Below are 26,980 nucleotides of genomic sequence, written 5' to 3' on the forward strand. Positions count from 1 at the left end.
AGGAAGCCGCTCTTGATACTCAAGTAATCCTTATAGAGCTCGAGGAAGAAGGACTTCTTACCAGACCCGCTGCTGGAGCTGATGCGGCTGCATGTTTTGTGAACACCGAGTTTGCGCGCAGCTTGAGTCGGAGCTTCACGTTTTTTGAACGCGTTCAGAGATTTTATTTCATTTCTTAAAACTTTTTCTACACTTTCAAGATTTTTACCTGAAGATCTCTTCCTCGACTATGGTTGTTAGAGGAGCCTAATTTTTTTTTTTGTATAATTTTTTTTTTTTACAACTTTTTTTTTATTTTGTCTTTATTTCTTCACCTCTTTTCTCCAGATGTTCAGAGAGACTTGGAGGCTGGCACAGTACCACACCATGAGGTCGATGGATCAAGGTAGTGCTGAAGTGTTGTGATTATCTGGTAATCAACCCATTTGACTTTCAATCGTTAGAGTAGCATCACACAGGGATGTTTGTTGACTTGAATGATGTCCTGTCATAGATCGCTAGTCGGCATGTGGATGTTTGGGTAGAAACACGCTGCGCCTCTTTGCGTCAGTGCGCGACGCGTGCCGAAGATCACAGGGAGCGAGAGATATTAGGCAACAAAATGAAGCGTTTGTTTGAGCCCTTTTCTTACTTAAACAGCCCAAGAGAAAAAGGAGGGAAAAAAAGCGGTTATTGTAATTCTGTCAAGCATTAGATTTCAAGTGATGAATGAATACAGATGAAAAAGTTTGTTTGTTCAAGAGTTGGATGCTACTTTAAGAAAACCGATCAACACATGCTAAGGACATTTTTCTGTTTATCTTTTATCTTTTCCGTTTACCTGTCCGAACGAGGACAAAAACCTTGAATGTTTAAATTACCTCAATGCCATCCTGCAGTAAAGTGGTTTATGGAGTATATGGAGCGTCAACAAATACTGATAAGCCGAGGTTAAGTTGACTGCAAAGCGTTAATGCTGACAGAGCCGAGGTACTGGACGTAAACTATTGGGAACGCCCCGGTCCGTGCAGTGCGTCGTGCGTAAATCTGGGGATACCCTCTGGAGAACCCGTGCGCTGTCAATCCCAATAAAATAAAGAGATGAGTAAATAAGAAAGGTGCGTCTCGAAAATGGTTCATCCAACATGGAAGGGCGTTTTATGAGTTTATGTAATAGATTAAACCAATGTTTCCGTCCACGTCTTATACGCAAACCTGAACGGATGTCGCTCCATGCAGCGCTGGTTTAATGGGCAGCTGTTCCTCCCGCCTAACTGTAAAGTCGCCAGCCAGCACCCTGCTGTGTCACTACAACCTGCCAAACACCCGGGGGCAGCACCAGGCTGCGTACTGTCACAACACAACCCCATTTCATCGGGGGCAACTTTGCGCATCCATCATGCGTCTTCGCTTTCTGGTTGTTCGGCGCAGAGGAGGTGTGTTTGCTGGGGGAGAAAGGCGTGATCGCAGCACGTCGGTGAACCCGAAAAACTCCGTATTCACAGTGTAAATAGACCCGCCTTCGTCTGAAAATAACGGCGGCGAGCTGCAAACAGGAAACGTGCGCGTTTCGCCTCCTGCAGCGCTCTCTCACCGATGCACGAACAGGTTCTCCAAATCCACGCCAGCGTCGCAAAGTCCGCAGCCGCGTACTCGTCGCTTCGTCCCAACCCGGAGGAGTCCCTCAGGACAAATTAAGACAGATGACCTCCTTTTATGACGAGAAAGACTTGGAGGAAGAGCTCAGTCAAGTCAACTGCCCCGATGAGGATTTGGAGTTTGAGTACTTGTTTGAATATGAGCCGCCGTGCAGTGACTTTGCTGGCGCCGATCAAGGTTTGGAATCATGCGTCCACCCCATCCGTTGGTTATTTGTCGCTTCATGACTTTAGAGGAGGCCTGTAAAGTTTATTCATGTGAATGGAAATGAAAACCAGGAAGTAATTGGGACCATTCTGACGTGTGGCCACGTGAAACAACATGTTATGAAGGCTTATTCTCCTCCAGCTGAAAATATTGACATTTTAAAGGAGTAGTGCTTTTACAAAGGAATATTGTTGCTTCCACGCTCACTAAACTACTTCAAAATACCAACTTTTATCCTTGAGATGTTATTAAAGGCCAGAATAGTTTTTAAACTTTTGTGACTCACTGAAGTTAGTATAAATAAACACCATTATATGTGTAATATTCAAATATAAAAAATATATATTTAAAATCAAACCAAGAACCACACTCATTCTACAATTTATGGCTTCAGCAGTTCTTTGAATATTATAGAAAAAAATCTCATTGGATTTCTCTGAAGCATGGTGGCATCTTGTTACCACATCCTCTACAAAGAACTATTGCCCTATAATATAATGTAATAATTAAACAAAAAATCCCACAAATGTGACAAGATTGGACATAGGGATATAAACTGGCATGTAGTCACCTCCAGTAAGTTTATGTGTAAAGTGTTTGTACTCAAGCACTGTCTTATAAATGATGTGAAATGCATTAATGAGGATTTGTGGTATATTGGGGTGTTCAACAGAAGTCCTTTTGATCAGTTTCTCAATTGCTAGAAGTACCACGACCTGTCTTTGACTTTAGCATATCAGCATATTAGATTTCATGTATTCTTTGAGTCACTTAGTTGGAAAGAAACAGAGATAGATACAGAAGTTACCAAATATAGAATAAGAGAGAATCATCATCCTTAACCTTGAATGAGTAATTCAGTAACAGTTTTATTGAATGTTGTGTTTTGTAACTTGTGATCTGCTCCTTTCTACAGATGACCCCAACCTTGCACCTCACAAAGTCCTCAGTCCTGAGTTGGAGCAGGCCTTCCCTTTGGAGGAGGCCTCCCCGTACGGCATCAAGTCCTGCAGTCCCTCCTACGGCGAGCGCAATGCAGAGGTTCTGTCCGGATATGAAAATTCGGAGGCCAGGAGCTACGTGGACGGCGTTCGTCCTGCGGGCCTGGCCCTGAGCCCTCGCATCGAAATCACTCCCTCCCGCGAGCACTACAACCACGTCCGGGACTCCCTGCAGATCCACCACCTGAACATCAGCCCCCGGCCCACCCTCACTGTGCCGGGCCACGACAGCCTCGCCTACCGCGAGCCGCAGTGCCTGAGTCCCGCCAGCAGCAACTCCTCAACCAGCTGGCACTCGGAGAACTACTCCCCCTGGGCGTCCCCTTGTGTGTCCCCCAGCAGCGGCCAGAACCCTGGAGATCTGTGCCCGCGCCTGCAGAGCATCCACACTGGCTCCCCACGCACCTCCCCGGGCACCTCCCCCCGCACCAGCCTAGGCGAGGACGGCTGCCTGGGACCACGCTCGCCCTCTCCCAGACACGGTTCCCGCTCGGCTTCCCCGCAGGGGAAACGGACCTACGACATGTACAGGAATCCAGGCCTGCTCCCCGGGCACCGCTCCCGCAGTCCTTCCCCCAACAGCACCCATGAAAATCACAACATAGGCGCCCACTATACGCACAGCGGCCTCCTTGATGGCATGAATGGTTTTGGCACGGTGGGTCAGCCAGGCCTGGTGCCCACTAAAATAGTCAAGACGTCCAACCAGGTTTACACTCTGTACCCAGAGAATAACGCAGACGGGAACTACCTGGTGTCCTGCGAGCAGGACCTGAAAACCAAACCCGCCGCAGAGCCTTTCTTTGTCATCCCTCCAATCTGGCCCAAACCCCTGGTTTCCAGCATCTGCAGGTGCGTTTGTAGGAAAAGCAACACTTCAGAGCCAAGGAACTCTCATCCTCCATGACTCTCTCAAACATAACTTTAAAATTGTTGCATTTTTATATAAATTTCTGTCCTGCAGCATCCCTGTGGCTTCTCTTCCCCCACTGGAGTGGCCGGTCCCTTGTCGCACCGACCAGTACGACCTCCGCATTGAGGTGCAGCCCAAACCGCATCACCGAGCTCACTATGAAACAGAGGGCAGCAGAGGAGCCGTCAAAGCCCCCACAGGGGGACATCCAGTCGTGCAGGTAGCAGTTTATGCCTCACACATGACCAGAAATCTAAGGTTCAGTCTGCTGCATGTTGTTAGAATGCCAGTTGGAGAGCCTTGGGCAGACCTGATGGGAGGGATCGCGTGTAATGGTATTTCCTACTCATTAAGCACTCTGTGGTGGCGTGGTTGCCCGGGGCAGGCTGTATGAAAATCATTCTGCTTGCGTTTCTCATGTTGTTCCTGTTCCTCACTTTCTCACACTGTAACAGCATTTATTGAAACTCACAGATAACTTCAATTGAGGATTATTCCGTGGGTACTTTACACCTCAGAAGCAAAAGACAAACAGCAGGAGACTAAATGACAGAATTCAAGCACAAGAAATATTATAGGTCAATTTTGTATTTAAAATAAGAATACTAGATCTATCGCGCATTCATCATTCATCCAAATGATTCCCAGATGAAAAGACGTGCTGCCACGAGTGGCAAATAAAGTCTTTGTACTTTGAGTAGATTTTGTCAGGTATCTGTGCTTTATTGTGCTCCGTTATTTCTTTAAACAACTTTTCCCTTTATAGCATGACATTAAAAGACAAATACAGCAAACAAGTCAAAGCAGCTGACAGCAACAGTCATTCATGCAAAACCCGCAGAAGATTTACTGGCAATAAACTGACATCATCCAAAATACAAGTATCAAATACTGTTTTACTGAAAGTCGAGGCAGGTTTCTATTTGTTCTTTTTGACGTTATCCACAGTGACAAACATAACATTACGGAAATAATAGTCTCATAATAATAATAATGCGTGGGTTTTATATAGCGCTTTTCTTGACACTCAAAGACGTTTTACATTGTATTATTCATTCACTCCATACCGGATGGTGATAAAGTCCATTTGTAGCCACAGGCAGTTTGAGATTCAGTGTCTTGCCCAAGGACACTTTGGCATGTAGGCAGGCATAGATAGGAATCGAACCTGCAACGTCAAGCTCTACCAAGCGAGCCATGCCTGTATGGTCTCACCCCCCATTAAAAATGTTAACGATGCCTTAAAAAAACTGCAGCCGTCAGTGAAGTACAGTTTACTGTTTACTTTTGTACCTTTCATAACCTATACTTTAGATTTTGATTTGAATTGGGGCTTTTTCTAAAGTTTTTTTGGTTTTTTTACAACTCTGCCAACATGAACACACACATGCTGTTTGACATTCCCCAAACTGAATGTTGGCAGTTTGATTCCCAACAATGATGTATTTTGACATTTTATGAAAAAAAAAGCACCAAGACACCATTAGTATAGTCAAAATATTAATACTATTACAGGTATTGATTTAAAATATAGTAATAATATAACATCCTGTGGTGGTTATGGATTTATGGATCAGTTGAATTGTGTTAATTTTGTCGTTCTAAATACATATGTCATGGATTCTTTTTTAACGACAGGTGAATGCAAGAAAAGTTTTTTCGCTGGCTGACATGTTTCGGCTGCATCTGCAGCTTTCCTCAGAGCGTCATCTGACGTGTGATGACGTGTCGGTCTTTATCAGGGAACCGGCCTGACAGATCTGTCAGATTCTATCAGGCTGGTTTGAATTGGGTTGTAAAAAGCAGTGGTAGTTCAATTCAACTTTATTTATATAGCACCAAATACAACACAGTCATTCCTATGTGCTTTTAACAGTAATTCAACACAAATATGAATAATTCTGCTGAAATTAGATTTTCTTGGTTTTGTTTTACCCTTCAAACTACACCTGGACTTTCAAAGTTGGACTTGGGACTGTTCTAGAATTTTCTTTCCAAACCACACCCTTTAAATAAGCAACAGAAAATGTGCATGAGAAATTGGTTGAACAGCATGTGAAATGGTTAAAAATACTAAGTAAAAGTCCTGGTTTGTGGAGAACAGATTGCTGACAATTCAATTCAATTCAGTAACAGTAATCATGCAACATCCAGCTTATTATTAAGAAATATATAAATACTGAGTTGAATCCAGTTTGATATGATGCACCCTGAAAAAAAAGCCCAGTTATCCAGTTCCGATCTCTGCAGTGTGAGGACAGCTTCTCAAAACTGGACTCAGTAAGCAGCCTGTATGTAAAGCTGTCTGTGTGTTTTAACCACACAGACAGATCTGAGGGTATGTTGACATCTTCATACTTGCTTACTGTTTGAGCCTCATATTAGGAAGCTGACTAACAATGTTGAAGCACTCGGCCTCACAAAAATAGTATCCGTGGTTAAAATGACTGCGTGCACTACTTCTCTCACACGTGTAACGTGGAATTCAAATGTCAACATTTCAACAATCAGCTGGTGTTCACAAACCGGTTGAACTTCCCTCTCCTGAGCGTTGCCGTGGCAACGTTTCAACGCTGTTTTTGTTGGTGAATGCAGAAACTCTGGAAATAAAGCTTCCCTCTGCTTCTTTTCCATTTTCTGCTCCCGCTGCCTCACCCTGAGGTCAGTTTTGCCTGATCAGATGGTCAGGCCTGACTGGCCACGGCTGCACTCCCTCACCTCCTCTTTCCTTTGCTCCGCTCCTCGTTCACCCCTGTGTTTTTCCCTCCATCCTCCTCTCTTCTTGTACCCTCCACTTTACTTTTCCTACGCCGCTCTCTGTCATGACTCACTGCTCCTGCCTGCGCCATGACAACCGGCCGGCCGCTCACATGGCTTGCTCAGTGTTTGCCGTCAGCTTCCTCTGTTTAACCCTATGTGTGTGTGTGTGTGTGTGTGTGTGTGTGTGTGTGTGTGTGTGTGTGTGTGTGTGTGTGTGTGTGTGTGTGTGTGTGTGTGTGTGTGTGTGTGTGTGTGTGTGTGTGTGTGTGTGTGTGTGTGTGTGTGTGTGTGTGTGTGTGTGTTACCTGCCTGGATCTGGAGGGAGGGAGTTCACTCAGGTTGCCATAGTTTCTGCTCACACTCGGCAGCTGCTGCAAAGTCTGACTGTCACAACAAGTTGATGTTATCAGGCCAGCGATAACAGGAATGAGACAAAGCAAGTCGAGCTTATTTCAACAACAACACGTAGACAAAAAAATTGTGTCATTACAAGTGCTGACTATCCCTGTAAACGTGTGTTTCATTTGTGATTGCTTTCATAGATAGCTCCAGGGTTTATGTCGCTGTGCACATTTCACATCTGACAGCTCTTGGTGATGATGTCTGAAATCTCTCCTGCTGTTGGATTAATGATCTCAACGTAACATTTCTTAACTTCAAATTTCTCAACCAAACATTTCTTAAGTTAATTTCACTGAGCATTTCTTAAGCATGTTATTGTTTCTTAAGACTTTAGTTATCTCAATTTGACTTAAAATAACATTTCTTAAAGTTTCTAAAGCAAACTTTACTTAACATTTCTTGACCTATTAAACATTTAGAAAGTTTCTTAACTTAAAATATGAAATATATCTAAAATATATTTTCTTCAGCTTTCTCAGCTTTACTCTGAAATTTTTCTTTTTAACTTTACAAAGAATTTCTTGCATTATATAATTTCTTAAACCCATATTTCTTCATTCTTAACGTTACTTAAGTTTGCTTAACATTTAACTCTACATAATGTTTTTGAACATTAAGTTAAGTGCATTTAATATCTGAGCATTTCTTTCTTCTGAGCTTACGTCACGTTTTTCAACTTTAATGTATTTTCTTAACTGTTTTAAGCCTTTTTTTTTTTTTATTAAAACTTAATTTCACTTAGCTGTTCTTAACTTTACTTGTATTCTGTTAATGTAATGTGGAAGTTTTCCTAAATATTCCTTAACCTTGCTTGTTGTTTTTTAACTTAACTTACACTTTAGGAATGAGACAACTGATGACAAATTGTGAATTGACTTCAATTCGAGTTTCTGAAATATGCTTCACAAATGAAGTTATCTTGTCTATCTATTCATTTTACCTACTGTACCTCCAAGGGAAGAGCAGCTGCACATAGAAAAACCTTCAAACTTGCCCTGAAAGAACTCAGACGTGTGTGGAGCCGTCCTGCAGTTTTAGTGAAGCTTGTTCCAAATATTCAGTGCATAAAAGCAGCCCCTGCATTTTCACTTCTGACTCTGGGGACAGAAAGAAACCCCGACAAGTCTGAATGTAACAGATCAGAAAAGTATCTTTCATAATTTCTCACTAATGCTTGAGCTTGTCACTGACATGCAAAGTTACCTGTCTAGTTTGTACTGAGAAACCAGTTTGTGGTTGTGTTCTGTGACAAAGGTTATGCACCACACAGTCTGCACAAAAACTGCATTTAGATGCAACTTGATGCTTTTGTGGTTTTTGCAGGTTTCCATAAGAGGGAGTCACAGGTTTTAAAGTAACATCTCCTCTCTCTTTCACTACACAGCTTCACTCATGAACTGCCTTATATTTCTGCGACAGGACATAAAATTATGTCTCGGGGCCAAATATCTGTCGGCGAGCTCCAGGATTCCCATTTTCTAATTTCATGCAGTCTGAAAAGAACAAGCACAAGGCTGCAGGAGTTAAGCTCTCTGCTGGCTTCTGTTCAAGGCTGCAGATTGAAGACTCATGCGAGTGCACGTGGTTCTGACACTGACTGACCTTCTCTGGAGGGAACATCTGGAAATACAGTGTTACAACGAGAGGGCTATGTCACGTGACCGAAATATTTCCTCCATGCATGTATCTCTGTTTCATCGTTTGTTACCGGAAGTTTTAGTGAGAAGACAAAAAGTCATGACAGGAGTTGTTCTTTTTGTTGTTGCTTGCGTTTGCAGTTACAGGGCTACCGAGGCAAAGAGCCACTTGGTCTGCAGATTTTCATCGGCACTGCGGACGAGCGCATCCTCAAACCTCACGCCTTCTACCAAGTCCACCGCATCACGGGCAAGACGGTCACCACCACCAGCTTCGAGAAGATAATCAATGGCACCAAAGTCCTGGAGATCCCCCTGGAGCCAAAGAACAACATGAAAGCAATGTAAGACGAGCATTTTTCAATCTGCAGTGTGTAAATGCATAGTTGTATACGGCCTTGTCTGACTCGGGGACATGCAGGCTGGAACCAATCCAAGAGAAACCCTGCATGCAAAGAGAGAACATGCAAACTCCAGATAGTATGAGAACAAGTCGGCAAATGAAAATAATGTTTTGACAACACACATCCAACTTAAAAAAAATAATTATTTATATTCCTATTACATGCATACTTTTATTGTAGTTTGTTGGGGAGGCACCTTTAATTACTTTAATAACTTGAGTTAAAATATTTCCAAACGATGCATAGACGTTACTTCATCTCCTAATAATAGCATCATGTTTACCAATCATCAAAATATTGAGAAAATGCATGAAGTCATCAATCAATGCATTAACTTACTTACTTACTAAACTCATCTAGTTACCATTGACGTCAATAATTGCACACAAATCCATCCATCATCTGTACTCCTTTATCAACTTAGAGACTGATTTACTATAATGCTGCAAAGTGTGCTAATTCCAGGCTCACACAAATGGATTGAGCTTTCAATTTGTGTGTATTATTTGTGGGTTCAACTCAGAATAACACCAAGAGTGTTCAAGTAAGGGTTTTGCATTTTTACTTTCGACCCTGTTTACATGAATGGTCAGTTGGAAGCTGTATTGTTTTCATGCTCTATTGCCTGCCATTAAATTATTGATTGACTGGAGCACTGAACACTATAAGGGACAAAATGAAGGAGTCGAACAAGTTTGTTAAAGAAATGATCAAATATGTAGATGGAGAACCGAGAACAAGAGCAGGGTTTCAGAATAGGTTGAAAGACCTAATGAATGGTCAACATAGCGAGAAGGCCCTGGTTCAAGTCCAAGGTATTTCTGTCTGGAGTTTGCATGTTCTCCCTGTGTGGGTTTCCTCTGGGTACTCCATTTTCCTCCGGCAGTCCACAAAAACAGCATGAATCCATGTTTTGTGGCATTGCTCATTAATCTGTTGTTGTAAACTCCTCCAAGTATTTTCCCATGATGTAGAACACACAAACTAAATAGAGAAAAGCCATACAACCGGCATACTCTGCTCAGAATAGGCCCCTACGAGTATATTTTTGCCGCGAGACAAAAGCAATTATGAATGCGAAGGCTTCTGTTGCCAGTCTTGCTTAGATTCAATGTTTTTTTTCTCTCCCAGAATCGATTGTGCCGGGATCCTGAAGCTGAGGAACGCCGACATTGAGCTGAGGAAAGGCGAGACAGACGTCGGCCGGAAGAACACCCGGGTTCGCCTTGTGTTCCGCGTGCACATACCACAGCCTGGAGGACAGCACATCTCGCTCCAAGCGGCCTCGCATCCGATCGAGTGCTGTAAGCAGCTGCACAAATGATCCTTTCATGATCTGCTTTTGGTGCTATTTCAACACATCTTTAAAAAAAAAAAAAAAAAAGTGCATAATTCCCAAACAATGTGGGCTTTATGTATTCCCCATTTCCCTGATGTTAACAGTTAACAAAACCTTATACAAAATATACAGTGTGAAAAAGGAATCGACATTTAAATGAGTTTGGAGCTCGGTTGATGGTCCAGAGTGCTGAGCATAAAGGCCTCCTTATGCAGACAGGGCTTCTCTCCAGTAGGTGGGCACTGCATGTTTCAGTGTCTGTGTACCTGTTTGTATGTGCACAGTGGTAAAGTCTGCATTTGGCGACACCAGCGCATGTGTACACAGTATTTTTTTGAAAAACACCTGGTGTAATCAGAAGTCAAACAAAAACACCTTTTATGAGGCATTCAATCACCATGTGGCTTGCTGCAGTGCTTCCGGAGTGAAACAGGGTGATTATACAGAATATATGAACATTTTATTCGCTTTTGGGGTTTTTTTCCTCCTCTGAATCCCAACCATTGAGACGTGGAATCAATAGTGGATATCAGTTATAAAATGAACCCTACTGGCAGGGAGAAGGAGTCAGGTTTAATGCTGAATACAATGGCATCTGTTATTCCTCTTTGTGTTGCCATCCATCCATCCATCCATCCATCCATCCATCCATCCATATAAATAAAATATGAAATCTTTGAGTGTTACAGCAAACAAATCTGAATTTACTCATGAATTTGAAAGAAAAACACAATATGTGGGATGATTTGTCAAAATGTCAAAGCTGTGGGACAAACTTCCTGTATGTAACAGTTCAGACGAGGGCTGCCTCTCTTGATGCCTCTTATGTGTTGTGACCTGTCCTATTTGGTTGACACTTATCAAAATCGAAAGCAACTGTTGTGATGACTGAATGACTCGATCTTGTTTCTTTATTGTAAAGCACTGTCACTTCTTGGTAATGTGTACCACATTTCTGTCAGTTCAAGATTCAGTTGTTGCAGGTTTCATCAGTCTAATTTGGATGATTCTAAGGATTGATTCATCAATACATAACTTTTTTTTTGTTGTTTACATCATCAATCAGGTCGTGAAATATAATGTTTCTTTGAGTGGTGTACATTGCTATTGAAACTGAGTTAGTTGAGGATCAATAAGCAGTTTAGTTGGTATAATAGACTGCTAATGCTAACTCTAAACTTGACAGCGGACAAGAGCTGCAGGGCACAGAGAGATTTTTACTGACTGTTTATGTACATGAAACAGTTGGTAATCACTTCATGAAGTGTTATTCCTGACACTGGACACTTCCCTTCATAAGAGCAAAGACTCCAAGTCTGTCTTGTCTTATTCACCAAACGGTTCAAAAGTCCATAAAATGTGTTTGGCATTGAGATAAAAGACAGAACAATAGAGTATTGTCAGCGTGGATGAAGTGACGCCTGCTTACACACAGTAAAATGTAGCACACCACCCCTCTGTGTGTCTCTGCAGCCCAGCGCTCAGCCCATGAGCTTCCCATGGTGGAGAAGCAGGACATGGACAGCTGCTCTGTTCTGGGTGGCCAGCAGATGATCCTGACTGGGCAGAACTTCAGCTCCGACTCCAAAGTCATTTTTATGGAGAAAACCCAGGGTGAGTGACTTTTTAGATCTGCCACAGGAGAGGAACTTGCCATTTTCAGGCTGTCATGCATTGTCTGAATCTGTAAAATATTTATGATCTGTGAGCTCTGATGTTATGCAATTTTAACCACAGTTACATTGCAACACTTGTTCTCCCTATTGAATCATTATTGGTCTGTGTGTGGCTGCCAGAGCTGCTTTTCATCGCCCCCTTGTCAAGTAGATAGACGAGATATTTGCATGAGCCAAAGGATAACACTATGTCTCACTTCCTTTTGCCCTTTTCCTTTGACTGTTTTCATTCATGTCGCATCACTCAAATGGAGCCTTTGTTACGTGATGAGGTGTTGCCTGGAAGTTTGTTTTTCATCTGCATTTGTCAGTATCACGGTTTCTCTCCCTAAAGATTCATCGAAATGGAACGGAACTGTATTTTATGTTCTCATATTATAAAATACATGTTCCGTTCTTTCTCTTTTTTTATGTTATTAAGTAACTGAGATGATTCCCCCTCTTCAGCTGTTTATCTGTCTGCTTGGCTCCGTTATGTCACCCACCTGGTTTAATGCTGCATTCCGTTTGTCTCCGAATGAAGTCACTTTCTTGGAAAAATACTGCAAAAGTCAGGAAACAGTGCACATGTCCAAGAGAGCTGTTTTTCTTATTTATACCCAGAAAGAGCTCGCAAAATATTTCACCATATTTTATTCACAAGAACACTGTAACTTCATACCCACATATGTACATTTGGAGGTATAGTTATTATACTCATTCAAATTATTTTTAATTAACGAGACATATATACAATGCATTTTGGGTCTGTTTTTTTTTTTTTTTTTATTAATATTGGATATTTAGCTTAAAACACTATTTATGATGGCTATAAGAATTTACCTGTGTTCACCACCATTTTTATATGATGAAGTAACGTAAAGTCAACCCGATCAAGATTAGCTCCAGTGTTCTTACTTCAAGTAAGTTAGAAATTCTGGTACAGCATTTAGCATCAAGTCAAATTTGCAAAAACCGAGATCAAACTATGTTTTTCAACAAAACTTCACGATACAACCTTGAGGACAGAACTTCCCTGGACTACACCTTCAGAAGGTCAGAGCTACGTAAACCGAGAAGGTTTGGTCCTTCAAACTATCCCGGTCCTGATTTAAGACACAGTTATGGTTGAAACTCGAAAACTGAACCTTAAAGAATCCAGGCTCGAGATCTGAAAGTTGTCTGAATACCTGAAAACAACAAAGCATTCAGAGTTCCAATGACAAATGGAACACACTATAAACCTTTGCTCATGAGAAAGGGCCTATATTGTTCATATTGGCCCATTTAGTATCTGGTGTGTGTAAGAAAAAAAAAATGTCTCCACTTATATTGCAAATGAGGATGCACTAATATATTACATTTCCTTTCTCCACATGGAGACATTTGAAAAAAGATGTTGTCTGGAAGCCCTTTTGAGAGAATCGCCATTCTTGTGCCAAAATGTACTGAAAATGTTAAATTTGTACTTGCGGTAGTGGAAGTCGTACCTAAGAAGTGCGGATCTGATGTGAACTTGTTTCACCCGTTTGCCTGTAGCTGCTGCTCAAAGGTTCATTGGGGTTGTTGGTTAAGGTTAAATACTTGTCTGATATTGTGACTCACCGGCTCCACTGCTGAGAGTGGAGTTCCTTGCTTTTTTTTTTTTCAAGCCGGCACAGCCGACCTCAAGTAAAACTTGGACCTGGAGGACCCTTGCTTTTTTCTTTGTTGTTATATGTGGGGTTCCCTGCTGCTGTGTTACGACACACCACAGTAATGGATAGTAAGACAGAGACGGAAAAAGAAATCTCGCAAAGAGGGGTTGCCATTGTTTTGGAGAGTTTCTGTATGACACAAAGTTCTGGACCAGTGAGGCTGTGAAATCCCTCTGAATGAGAGACAGCTGCCTCTGGCTGGAGCTCCCCTGACTCTTGTGCTTGGATGTCGGAGAGCTACATGGAGGGAAGGAAAACTTCCCCGGCCGAGCCAAGATGGTCTCTCTTCCAGCTCCCCCTCTCCCCTTTATTTTTCCACCTCCACATACAATTATCTCCAGAGGGAGAACAAGACGGGGGTATCCCTTAGTGTGTAATTGCAACAAACGCAAACAAACACGACTGCCAAGAGAGCTGCATTAATCACGTTTCTGTAGTTGAAGTGGAGAAAGTTGATCATAAAAATAAAATTAATACAAAAGAAAAGAAAAAGACGCTGGCAGCATGTGTGGAATCCCCCTTTCCTTCTGCTGACTCATGCAAGCCATGTGTTTTCAATCTGACAGAGGGTTTCCCACCTACAGTAACATTCAAACAGAGCTCGCTGCAGCACATGTCCCGTCATGTGTCGGGCCATGTGGAGTTTGCGTCGACCGTCCACATTTTTGTTTTCAACTTTTGCAACCAAGCAACGGCTTCGGACGATCAAGTGTGATGCAACACGAAGCAGCACTCAAACCTGCACTTCTCATCACCTCCCAGCTGATGTTGTGCTTTAACACACTGTCAGCACAGACCCGGAGAGCAGACAGGCCCGTCTGTGCGATCAATGAACGACAGTATGCTACCTGAGGTCATCCCAGGGATCGTGTATCTTTAGTTTTCTTCTCTAAGAGTGAAACAGGAAGTGGTTTTAGAATGTATCTACACACACATTCTACTGTGGCTCACCGCCTGTGAGTTTGTGAAGTGCTTCCAATGGACAAAGAAAGAGAAACACTGAATGTTAAATTCTATTTCATTCATTTATATTTGGACAATTACAACTCCTCACAGCATTTTGCCTTTAAATAAAATATGAAGAAAGAAATAAGAATCCAACGTAAGAAAACACAGTTAATAGAGGAAAAACTTTTTTTTAACCCTTATATTCCCATAATAACGCCACTGATTTGAACTTACACGTATCCCCTAACGTTAACTCCCGGACCATTTAGAATATGAAGAAAATTCAAAAACTACCAGAAAACAGAAGAATTCTATGCTCATATTCTAGTTATTGTAATAGACCACCGGACTTCAACACAACGAGCAAAGAGACATGTACAACATCAAAAATCTGCCCCACAAGTCTAAATCTATAGCAGTTTAGCTAAGAAGTGTTCCAGTGTGGTCTGACCCAGAACAATCTGAAGGCTTTTTCAAAAAGAAAAGGTGATTTCTCACTTCGTTTGCATTCACCATTTTCCAAGTGGGCTGGTTGAACCCCGCTGAGTGCGTCTTGAAACAATCAGCCTGTATTACTTGGCAGCAATAATCACCACATTGTGGAGAGTTTGCACTTTTTCACTTCTTTTTTTTTTTTTTTCACCTCTTTCTAGACGGGCAACAAATATGGGAAATGGAAGCAACGGTGGACAAAGATAAGAGCCAGCCCGTACGTGTTACAGTCACACTGTTTTTTAAACACTCTTTATCAGACCTGTGAAACACAACAAACACGGTGCAGCCCCGGTACATAATAGAGAACTGTCTTTCAGAGCATGCTGTTTGTGGAGGTGCCGTCCTACCGGGACGCGTCTGTCTGCCACTTGGTGAAAGTGAACTTCTACGTCATCAATGGCAAGAGGAAGCGCAGCCAGCCTCAGCACTTCACCTACACACCACTGGCCTGTAAGAACACAGATCACTTTGTCTGCTTTCATTCAGCTGTAAAAATAACCCCACATATTAGTCTTTTTTAATACGAGTCATTAGTGCTATTTTCATCTTTCCACCTATAACAGGATCCCAAAGAGAAAGAACTGAAATGAGGAAAAAAAGTGAAACAACTGTGAAACTCTGTTTCGACGGTGTATTCTACCTGACTCCAGGAACATTTTGCTGAAAACGACAAACATCTCTGTCTAAATCCAACGACTTAAGCTTCGCGTTAGTAGCAAATAAAACAACTTCAGTGAAGAAATCGTATATGAATGTATATTTGACTGAAGGCAAGGACATTATCGCAAGATCACTTTGGGGGAAAAAAGTGTAATCAGCAGAGGGTTGCAAATAAAGTATTTGTGCTTAAGTCAATTTTTAAGGGTTCGGTTCTTTTGTAAAGTAATTTCTTTTTCTAAGGACTTTCTACCTTTTCACCCTTTTGAACACAAATAATTGTACTTTTTCTTTAAATGAGTTCATTCTCAAGCCATAAAAGTTTATGAATGAATGTGTGTGAAAGTTACTCAGCTCAAGTCAATTTCGAGAGCACTTTTCAAAACAACCACAGCTGAACCAAAGTGCTGGATATGAATAGACGAAAAATGTAAAATGCAAAAACACAAGCTACGATCAGTAGAAATTACATCAATAATGCAACTTGTTTCAACTTTCTCATTTGTTTACATTTGTTGCAAACTGACAGGTCTAAAAAAATGTATAATCAAACACGTCACTTTGCCTGAAGTGCCTCTTACTTTCTTTTAAAAAAGTATTTTAGTATTAATCAGAAAGATTTTGATACTACTTCAACCACATTTTTGTTATAGGTCATATTTGGGTTATTTAATTTAGTGCAATTAAGACATAAATTGCAAGTATGCGATACCAGAAAAGTACAGGAAGAATTTTAACTATGAATTCAGAAATTGGTATTATATTTATTATAGCATTGTTTATTGATTTGAAACAGTATACAAAACTAAATGGTCACACATTCCTGAGAAAGGAGTGTTTAAATTAGGGCCCTGTAAAAGTTTAAATAAGGATTTTGAGTCATTTTGATGCCTTTTGCAATAACATTTATTGGTGTAGTGCAGGTCATTTTCCTAAAATGGAGAGGTGGAGATGTCAAGCCCCTCGACCATAACAAATAAGAATGTCTATTTAGTTAATGTATATATAGGATTGTGCAGAAGATGTAGGCAGGTTTGGGGCAGAGGGATTCTGAAGAATGCTTTCAAAACCCAAAATGTTGATTTGTTCTTAAACCAATTATGGAAATGCACATGATCACATCAGGGAAGTCAGTGGGGTTCACAGCAGCACTGGTCTTCTTTACACAACGTAACACTCTTAAGGATCCCAAACATACAGTTTGGGATCCTTAAGAGTGTCATTTGCCACCCACAGACTCGGTGATGTTTTCACATCTGGCTCGGGCCTTTGCACAGTAGTGTATATTATTCTCCTTCAAACTTAAAGAGAATGTCACTTTCACTATCTAGTAAATTTCTTTCATGATTTGTTTAGCGAAGGAGAGTAACTTCGATTCCAGCCAAATGTCACTGCCTTCTAAAAATAGTTTCTTTCGTTCCTGCAGCTTCCTCCATAAAGACAGAGCCTCTGGATGAGTATGAAGCAGAGCACATGGGCTTCGCCATGCCTCAGATCTTGGGTATATCCCCTCATTCCTACTACCATAACCCACGCGGCGTCCTCCACCCAGACAACGGCCTGGTCCCCAGCATGGCGTCCTGCCAGCGTCTCAGCTCCAGCCTCCCGAACCAGGACACACGCTTCCAGCAGCAGAGTCCGGCCATCGTCTACTCGCGTGCGGGCAAAGGCCTGAGCGGCAGCCCCGGCCTCTGGCAGACCGGAGGGATGGTTCCCGACCCCCACCGGTCTGTGCTGGTCCACACGGGGTCCACCGCCCAGCCCGTGGGTCCCATCGGCGCAGGCCCGCACCCCTCCATCATCCAGTTCTCTCCCACCAACCACCACCTGCTCCGGGACCCCCAGGCCCTTGCCGCGCCGCAGCCGGACAGCCAGCAGGTCATCTACTGCGACAGCTACTCCCCGGAGGCGGCGGCGGCGGCCGCCCACTCACCCACCTCCCCGCAGGCCCCCATCGCAGTGAGCCACCCACAGCAGCACTATCCCACCGTGATCCAGCAGCAGCCGTACGCGCAGAAGGGGCAGCAGAAAGGTCGCACCCCGGCCGGTACGGGGCAGGTAGAGACTTCGGGGGACGGGCCGAGGCGAGTCACGGTCAAAGAGGAGAACTTGGACCAGGCCTACCTAGATGATGGTGAGTGTAAGTTAATGCTTTTCTACTCCGTGTGTGTGGGAGAGCTGGCTGTGTCACTCTCAGTGTGAGTCTTTATCTGTGAAGTGTGTCGACGTGGAAAAAGAAAGCAGGCTGGCGAAGTGATGGATACGTTAGGTTCCCTTTTGTGAAAGAAATAGATAAGACTTCCAAACAGAGATACGTCTTTTCCACAGAACAATTCAAGGATATTTACAGTATCTGAGCCATCCTTTTTTTTTTTCTTTTCCACATATCTTGATCCAATCTATGTGCTATAGCATCCTCCTGAACAAAGCCAACACAACAAGCTCGCACTGTTCAAACAATCCTCGCCTCGGGGTAGTTAAGTTCCATTCAAGGTGGAAATAACAAGGATCGTGAGTCATATGTTTATACTTATGCTTGTCAACCCTATTACCCTCCGAGAGAATTAATGTCAGGCCACATCCAGCGGCGGGCACGAGGTTGTGGCTCTCCCTTGTTTTGGAGTTAAAGGTTCTGCAAACTGCTTCTGTGTTTAACCCTTTAACGTTTCTTCACATTTCTTCAATAAAGGTAGTCCGCAATAAGATCGAACCAAAGCCTTAAATGACAACAGTGCCTGACACTTTCCTTTTACATTTTTCATAATCACGTAAACACTGCTGTGTGTTGCCCATTTGCTCGTTGGCAGAGCAGCTTTTCCTCCAAAGCAGCAAACCAGATTGAAACATTTATCTTGACAATGTGAAAAGAGGAAAAAAAAACTTGCCCACTGCACATAAATCTAGTGGAAGTGACAGCATAATGTAGGCTATTTTTTCTGCAAGTAAAATGTGATGTAGTCGTACAGTAGTGCTCAGTCGAAGCTCTAACAATTGTAGAGGTTGCAGCAGAGATTTCTACTATGTTTTTCATGCATGCAAAAGGCTTTATGGAGGGGTTCCCTTCTTGTGCAGGTTTTTGTTTATTACGTTTATTTTAAAGTATTATATTTTATTTAGAATGTACATGCCATATAGCTCAATAAGTACATTGCTGGGCCTGTGAGTGACAAGAAAGTTAATCTGAATGGCAAATCTAGTTTTTCAAATTAAACAATCAATTGTGCAAATAAAATGTGAGAAAGTAATAAGGTACGATGAAACCACTGCTTTTCGCAGTAATGCTCTAGTAGTTAATCTAACACAGTTAAGATTTACTAAAGTTTCTGTGAATTTGTCAGCTATGGTGTACATTATAAGAGTCTCTCAGTTTTACATCTGCTATTGATCATTAATGGTTCCAAACAATTTAGTAAGCTCTTGTTTATTAGATGATATCCGTCCTGAAATATTGATATTAGTGTATCTTTGCTTCAAATATGAACTTATTGTAAGAGTTGTTAGGCCACTACCATGACAACTCATTTTTATTATTGAATTAATAGGGGAGTTACTATTACTGCAGTTTCTTTACGTGTGTTACTTCAGTTGTACATGCAATAGTGTATTTTAACATTTTCTATAATATAAATGACTTAATTGTGCATTTCTGACTGATTTTGATTACTTAATATAACGTTATAATTTGATATGTTTGGGTGCTTTATTCCACATCATCATGCATTTCATTGAACCCTCTGCAATGGTTTCATGATAAAATTATAATTTTTGTCTCAACATTGTGAGGTTTAAAAGTAGTTTGTTGCTGTCATGGTGCTTCTCTGCTCAACATTGCCCTCTCTGCTGGTCCAATGGTTCATCTGGCACCACCACGCACAAGGAAATTATCCCCCCCCCCCCCCCCCCCCCCCCCAATGCATTAAAGCCTGAGCGAGAGGGAGAAAAAAGTGTCACTTTCCTGACCGCCTGGACATGTTGACACTGTTATGAAGTGAAAAACAACCTCTATGGCAACCATTGTCAAACACTGGAACGTGCTGCCTGGGAGAACTGGGGAAAGCCTCTTTGTTTGTTATAGTTGGCCGGGACTTCTCCTTGGCCTCGTGCCCCTCGATTCTGTGGGGGAGCCCACCAGAGGATTAGCTTTTTTCCGACCACGACATTCTGCCAATCTGGCACAAGAAATTCCTATTTGCAGCTGCTGTCCTCCAGAAATCCAGCCTGATCCCTGTAAGATAGTAGAGGGCGGAGGGTAGTGAGCAGGAAAAGGAAAGGAGCTGTGTGTGAGTGTGTGTGTGTGTGTGGTTCAATGGAAAAAATGAAACGTAAAAAAAAAAGGCCAGCATTGGAATGTATGTTTTTTGGATTGAACTCGCAGGGTTTCCCTTCCTCGTAAACAGCAACGGGGCTTTGAACTAGTGAATTAACAAGGAATTAGGGAAATCGTCAAACTGAGGTCTTTCTTTGATCCTCCTATCATGAAAAGTTGATGATGAACCATTTTGCCCTCCCCCCCCGCCCAGAGGTGCTTTTGAATTAGTTTTAATCTTTTAATGCAGAAAGAAACTGTACCACTGTTCTGGAAGTCTCATGAAACCTTCTCATAAACATAGCAATCACTGGGAATAAATAGATTTTCACCCCTCTGAATAAATAAGTCTTGATTTTTCAACAGTATGATGACCTCTGTGAATACTAAAAATGTTTCTGGAGAATAATTCTCGACAGTCTAAACAAATTTCTAATCTAAAAAAGGGAAAACACTGAGCAAAGTGTCAAGCTCTAGCACAGTGTATACAAGCTTAATGTATCCAATTATGTGTCCGAAGCCTTCAACAAAGTTACTGTTGTAAAAAGCTGCATTTTCACGTGAATGTGGTCGACTTTGAAATCTGAAAATGGCTTCCAGATTGCAATGCTTTCAAAATTCTCTGTGTAAATAGGGAAATCATGTGCAGTTTTACACAAACGCGCAACGGTTTTGGTACTTTTTCTGGACATGTGCTGCGAATATAGATCAGCCACTATAATAATGTCAGAGAGTTTCTGCTGATCAGTCGTTTGATAGCAACGACAGAAATGCAAAATGTTGCCATCTGAAACAGGGCCTCGGATCTGAAAGGACTGCAGCATCACAGCACAAACAATGTGAAGTTAGTATCGGTGTTGCAAGCAGAGAAAAACTCTGATTTTGTGAGATCTCTTCAACTTCCCACTACGCTGGTTAAAAACTACAGTTAGCTCTGTAGCGCCGACTAGTGGAGGGTCGGTGCATATTAAGCAGCAACAGGAACTAAATACTAACAGACTAATATTTCTGAGAAGAGAGCAGATGTTTAATTTCTTAGCTGTGATAAACGATTGAATGACAATAATCGTGCACTGAATGTAAAACTTTTATCTATAATGCTTCAAAAGTGTCTGTTCATTAACATAAACCTAGTTTCTCTGCTCCAAGTCGTGATAATCTACCGACTCACATCACCTTTACTGCTTTACTGTCAAAAAAGAAGGGACTTCCCAATACTGGACACCTCTAGAGAGGAGTGAAAAACCAAGTGAGGTAAAAAAAAAAAAAAAAAATCCCTGAGTGTCACTGAAAGGTGCTCAAGCTCAATCGAAACCACAGAACAGTCATTTAGGTCGGGACCGTTGAACACATTTGTGACCAAGTGAGACTGTCAACATTACTCATCAGGATGTGTGTTGCTGTTCGTAGTCATTCTTGTGAAGAAAAGAGGTGATGCCACATCCTGGTAACGTGACCTCTGGAGATCCTGATCTGTGTCAACTTTTGTGACAAGTGTGAAGTGAAAGTGGAGTACCAAAACTTCGCCCACTCAGAGGTTTTACGTCTCAGACACTCCCACACCTTCCCATGCCTCCGACTGCAGATCGTCTCTTTTTTCACCAGTATTTATTTACATTCGTTACATCTGCTCAGGCGAAGAAAAGGTCACCTGTCAGAGCACGCCTTAACATTTGGACCACAAAGGATGAAGAATGTGTGTTGTCGCTCTCTGCATGCCTCATCTAAAAGGGCTGAAATTGGTAGATTTAGTGGGTGTGGAATAAAGCCCGGAGGTAGTGGAGCAGGTGAAATTGTTCCAGCAGGTCGGGATCAGTGCAGGAAAGATAAAGCACACAGCAGCAGCCTGGTGGACACGCATTAGTCTCAGCTCACTTCCATCCCATTTGAAAGGCTTCGTCAAATACGCGGCGGTGCAACAGCAACAGCAGTGGGAAGCACACCACAAGCCCGTTTGACCATTTGTTTGGTTATTCACTTCACACCATGAAGAAGGAAAGAAATCATTAAAAAAATATCGGTTATTGCACGTATGAGACAGCGGTATAGAAATGAATCAAAGTTGAAGCGTGTGACGCCAGTTTATCTAGCTTGTCTATCAAATATTGTAAAAAAAAAAAAAAAATCAATGTAAAACCCAGGAGGGATGGTTTTATGCGAGTTCCAGTCAATATTGACGCACATTTATTGTTTTATATGGTTTATTCTTCTTTGCAAAATTAGGGGCAGTGTTTTAAATTTTTGTCATGCACAAGTTAGATGATAAAATATAATGACTTTCTATTCTATTCTATTCTATTCTATTCTATTCTATTCTATTCTATTCTATTCTATTAAACATCCAAACAAAATGTGACATGTCAGAAGCTAAAGCTGATTCCCCAAAATGTTTCAGTTTGTGGTAAAGTTCACACTGACCCATCATCATCGTCATCGTCATTGCATTTTATTTTTGAGTTAATCTCAGAACCTGTATTTTCCCATTTGTACTGAATTAAAGACATAACCAAGTCAAATCAACTTACTTTTACCAAAGTCTTTATGTACACAAATATTTAATACAATTCTACTCAGTTGACCCCCTCGGGAAAAGTACGTTTCTGCATTGAGAACATCCTATTTGTATTTCACCTTAACTTTACACCCTGGCAGCAGTGGGCTTCCACAAAGGAGCTGATGGAGGTCTTGCTCAGGGACCCACAGTGGCGTATGGAATGTGAATACATTTGCTAACTCTGGTAATAAGTTAAAAAGGAAGTTTTAAGATGCAAAGTCCAAATGCAACTTAATTATCACTTAAATCATGTATCTTAGGGTTAAGGGTTAAGGTCTACAATTTACAATAAATTAAAGGGAGATTAGCTTCTTCTGTCTCAACTTTCTCTTGTTTTTTCTTCTTCATGCTTTGCAGCTTTGTGCTGCCATCACATGCACCTCATCTCAATCGATCCAGCCGTGCGCAAGACGCATACACACTTCTACTGTGAGCACAAGCAGACGCACTGTGTGAACATGCAAATGCTCGCAGGCACACAAATGCACACATTCCAGCTCACAAGCAGGCGTGTGCGGCTACTGAGTCAGCTACTGTACAGCAGGGTCTCTCTCTCTCTCTCTCTCTCTCTCTCTCTCTCTCTCTCTCTCTCTCTCTCTCTCTCTCTCTCTCGCTCTCTCTCTCTCTCATTGGTACAGTGGATCTCAGCATCCACACACTCACCTATTGAACAAACTAGGCCGGGTGTTCCCTGCGCCTCCCTCAGAAAACTGCTTCGTGCCAACCCTTCATTAGGATCAGTAAAGCTCTCAGTGTATGCTGGCCCTCTGTGGTGCTCCTGCTGCTTCTCTGAGACAGTTTTATACTCAGGAAAACAAATCCTGTGCCACCGCTGGGGAGATGAAAGTTTCTTTAAGGCATTGGGTGTCAGAGGGAATTCCTCCACACGCTAAAACAAACAGGGACGCTGATGTTGTGACGACAGCACAGCACCCGGGCTGGCCTGCTCCCGTAGTTCCTGAGCTCTCAAATTCTGCCCCGGCTATAAACTGTGCTCAGTGTTGAGCTGCTGCTTTCACATCTGCAAATAATCAGATGGACAGGCAGGCCTGCGAGAGGCGGTGAGAGAAGCAAACAGGGACTAGCTTGTTGGACTGAAGAGCATTTTTCATCTGATTGCTTAATTAGATTGCAAACACTTGAATAAATCTGTGTATTTAATCTTTTTGACTTGGGATAATATTTTGTATTCTGGCTTAAACTGATTTCTGAGACTTCAGTTACAGCTACTGAATTGAAGCCAGCATTAAGAAAATAAAAAAAACGGCCACCACCTTGCAACAATTAGCCTTTTTCAGCTGGTTTTATGGCGATGCCTATCCTTTCCTTCACAGTATGCCATCTGCTCAGGCATGTGGGTTTGATGGTGTCTGATTTTGAATCTTTGTGACTTTTAATAGCTGCACCCTTCACCTCCCCACTATGCAAATCAAGGCTTCAAATAGAACACACACAAGGCCGCAATCCAACGTTCCTGCACCTCTAAAATTAAACCAGTGAAGCCTGGGTTTAAAGTTCAGGACTTAATATTGGCACACATATTCAGATCAGATGAAGATGAATATATTTTTGTAACGTGAAAATAGTGGTAACAACAGACATTCACAATATGCATATTGGTCAAGACTAAATTATGCTTTAGTGGATTATGCATTCATGTTCTGAAAACTCTATAGCTATATTTAGTGCAAAAATACTATGTAATCCCATCCACCCTTTTGACTAATAGCTCAAAGAAATATCTATTTGAAAAGCTAATATTCTTATCTTAGCACTTCAGGAGCAAAGGAGAGCCCGTTACCATGGCAACAGAGATCACAGACACTGGTGCACTCTGTAATGGATTGGTTGCAGGGAAAAAAGCTGTTTTGGCCCACTTTGAAATACTTATATTACTCATCGGGCCTAATGAGTTCCCCGAGGCACAGTGGAAGCAGTGGCCCCAGCCTATAATGTCTCTCAGTGTACACACACACACACACACACACACACACACACACACACACACACACACACACACACAAACACAAACACACACACACACACACACACACACACACTAGTGTCTCCGACTGCAGATCCACATGCTCATCATTCCTTTCAGTTTAATGCAAAACTACCTGAGACGGAACACGGTGGCACTACGAGCGAGACGCAGGTGGTCACTGCGCTGGTTTTCCATATTACACACATATTAGAAAATAAGAGATGAATGTGCAGCATAGAAATAAGCAGCAGCAAAACCAAAGGACTTCATCCTCCTGCAGGAAACTGTTACACACAGTTTCACTGCACACCAGGAAGCCTTTACGAGGGACTAATATTTTACGGTCTGGGGTGAGAGATGTGACACTTTAATAGAGAAATGTTTCAGTGTTTGGTCGGTTAAAATAAAATGACATCTTATTATGGCATTGACTCTGGAGACTGGCAGGCTCACTCGCGTCAGGTCGGGGCTCTGCCGTCGTGCTCGGTGTATTCAAACATATTACAGGAAGTGGGGCGCATCTGGTTTGACAAAAGTGATCCTGCAAGTGACGGCTGAGGAAATAAAACCTGCAATTACAGAGCTTCTGTCACGGCATAAAAAGAGCAAAATTTGTGTGTATAAAGCTCTTGTTTGCTACCATCAGAGGTGGAGACGGAGACGGATTAATAATCTGATAATGACCCAACTTGTGGAGTGATCACATTATTAAATTGTGATGAGATATTGCTTTCAACAGGTGTAAGATGTTTGATTGCGAGAGACCAAGATTAACACGGCGAGACACCCAATATTTTAAAGAAAACCAACAGGATGTAGTCTTCTGTGAGCAGAAGACAGAATGTGACGTACAACAGCAGAAAGTAGACAAAGAATCACTTCTGGGTAAAGAGGAGAAACATTTTAGAGTGAGACGAAAACATGTAAACAAGTGGTTTCCCATTTAACACATTTGTGCATGTAAACATGTCAAATATGAACACCCCCCCCCCCCCCCCCCCAGATTGTCTGATTAGTCCCAGTAGTCTGAATCATTGCGGCTAAGTAGATAAGAAATTGTCGATACACAGATGAATCAAATAGAAACAAACAACCGAGCATTTTGGAAATTTAGAGTTATGCTTATTTATTCACAAAACCAGCAAGGATGGGAAACATCCTCATTCAGAAAATACACAAATTGAGTTGAAGACTCTCACTCACCTTGGAATTGTCAAGTTCTTTAACCACAGTCAGCAGGTTTCACTGTAGAATAAGTGAATTCTGATGGGATTTAGAAAGAAAGTCTTGAGTTTCAGTTCTTTAATTTCATAAAATTGCATCGTAATCCATTGCTTTGGTTTGTATTGCAAAGTTGTCTGTAAAGGTTCTGTGTTATCTTCAAATCGAAGATAAAGTTTTGCATTCTGGGTGAAATGATTGGTCGTGCACTCCAACAGAGTGGTGGTTGATGTGGGCAGAAATTAAATCCAGTGTTATAATTTTATTTTCAGGGCACGGTTTGTGTTCCCCCACACTTTGTGCTTCTATTTTTAGATCTATGACTCAATGAAAGTTTCCATCTCGTGCCCCCTTCCTCCTCCTGTTGATCGGTGTGCGCACACTACACACACACACACACACACACACACACACACACACACACACACACACACACACACACACACACACACACACACACACACACACACACACACACACACACACACACACACACCCTTGTAATCAGCAGAGCAACACAAGCAACCGCTTGCTACCTCTAGAGGTCATCGAGCATCAATGCAGCTTGTACAGAAATGTCAAAAAAGAATTTCAGGAATATAATCCACCTGCATGTTGTGTAAGAGATCTTGCATGGTTCTGTGATTTTATTGTGAAATAATTTGGTCCTGTCAATGTCTAAAATCCCTCTTTTTATTTGTTTCACAGTGAATGAGATCATCAGAAAGGATCTGACGGGCGTTCAGGCCAGAGGGCAGACATAGAGGAGGAAACAACAACACACACACCCTCCTCCGACAAACACACACACACACACACACACACACACACACACACACACACACACACACACACACACACACACACACACACACACACACACACACACACACACACACACACACACATACAAAGTTTTCAACCTGCCGGTGAGGTGACGCACTTCCACCGATAATCAGAGCTCCTCTTCCTCATTTTCTTTGCTCATTGAAATATCAGCTCCCGGCTCCTGTGTTTGCTTTGGATGCTTTCCTGCAATAAACTTTTGGCAAACAGAAGGACTCATTGACCCGTCTGCCACCAACAACAGGTTTACCACCAGTGAAACATTTCAGAATCAGACAGATGGGCTTTTTCTCATATGAGGCTGTATTGTAAA

General features: G+C 42.1%; 1 protein-coding gene across 4 annotated transcripts; it reads left to right on the top strand.

The window, feature by feature from the left end:
- nfatc2a (nuclear factor of activated T cells 2a) lies at window positions 1-26,723 on the top strand. 4 transcript variants are annotated; one of them, XM_080496577.1, is made up of 11 exons: window positions 1-232; window positions 328-385; window positions 2,762-3,698; window positions 3,811-3,979; window positions 8,700-8,902; window positions 10,094-10,266; window positions 11,775-11,915; window positions 15,255-15,310; window positions 15,414-15,546; window positions 17,180-17,893; window positions 26,530-26,723. In XM_080496577.1, exons 1-11 carry the CDS (start codon window positions 230-232, stop codon window positions 26,583-26,585), a joined length of 2,643 nt encoding a protein of 880 aa, XP_080352703.1. In that variant the 5' UTR covers window positions 1-229; the 3' UTR covers window positions 26,586-26,723. The 4 variants fall into 4 exon arrangements, with proteins under 4 accessions (XP_080352703.1, XP_080352704.1, XP_080352701.1 ...); XM_080496578.1 differs by having other exon boundaries at window positions 1-385; XM_080496575.1 differs by lacking the exons at window positions 1-232; window positions 328-385 and adding an exon at window positions 480-1,815.
- Window positions 26,724-26,980: the final 257 nt, after the last annotated feature.

The sequence above is a fragment of the Blennius ocellaris genome (assembly GCF_963422515.1).
Source record: "Blennius ocellaris genome assembly, chromosome: 5".
Classification (NCBI taxonomy): domain Eukaryota; kingdom Metazoa; phylum Chordata; class Actinopteri; order Blenniiformes; family Blenniidae; genus Blennius; species Blennius ocellaris.

Excerpts from the sequence above, each read along its gene's own strand:
- nfatc2a (XM_080496575.1), top strand. The coding sequence starts at position 1,683 with ATGACCTCCTTTTATGACGAGAAAGACTTGGAGGAAGAGCTCAGTCAA. Across the intron at positions 11,916-15,254 it reads TTTTATGGAGAAAACCCAGG|ACGGGCAACAAATATGGGAA; the intron begins GTGAGTGACTTT and ends ACCTCTTTCTAG. Across the intron at positions 17,894-26,529 it reads CTACCTAGATGATGGTGAGT|TGAATGAGATCATCAGAAAG; the intron begins GTAAGTTAATGC and ends TTTGTTTCACAG.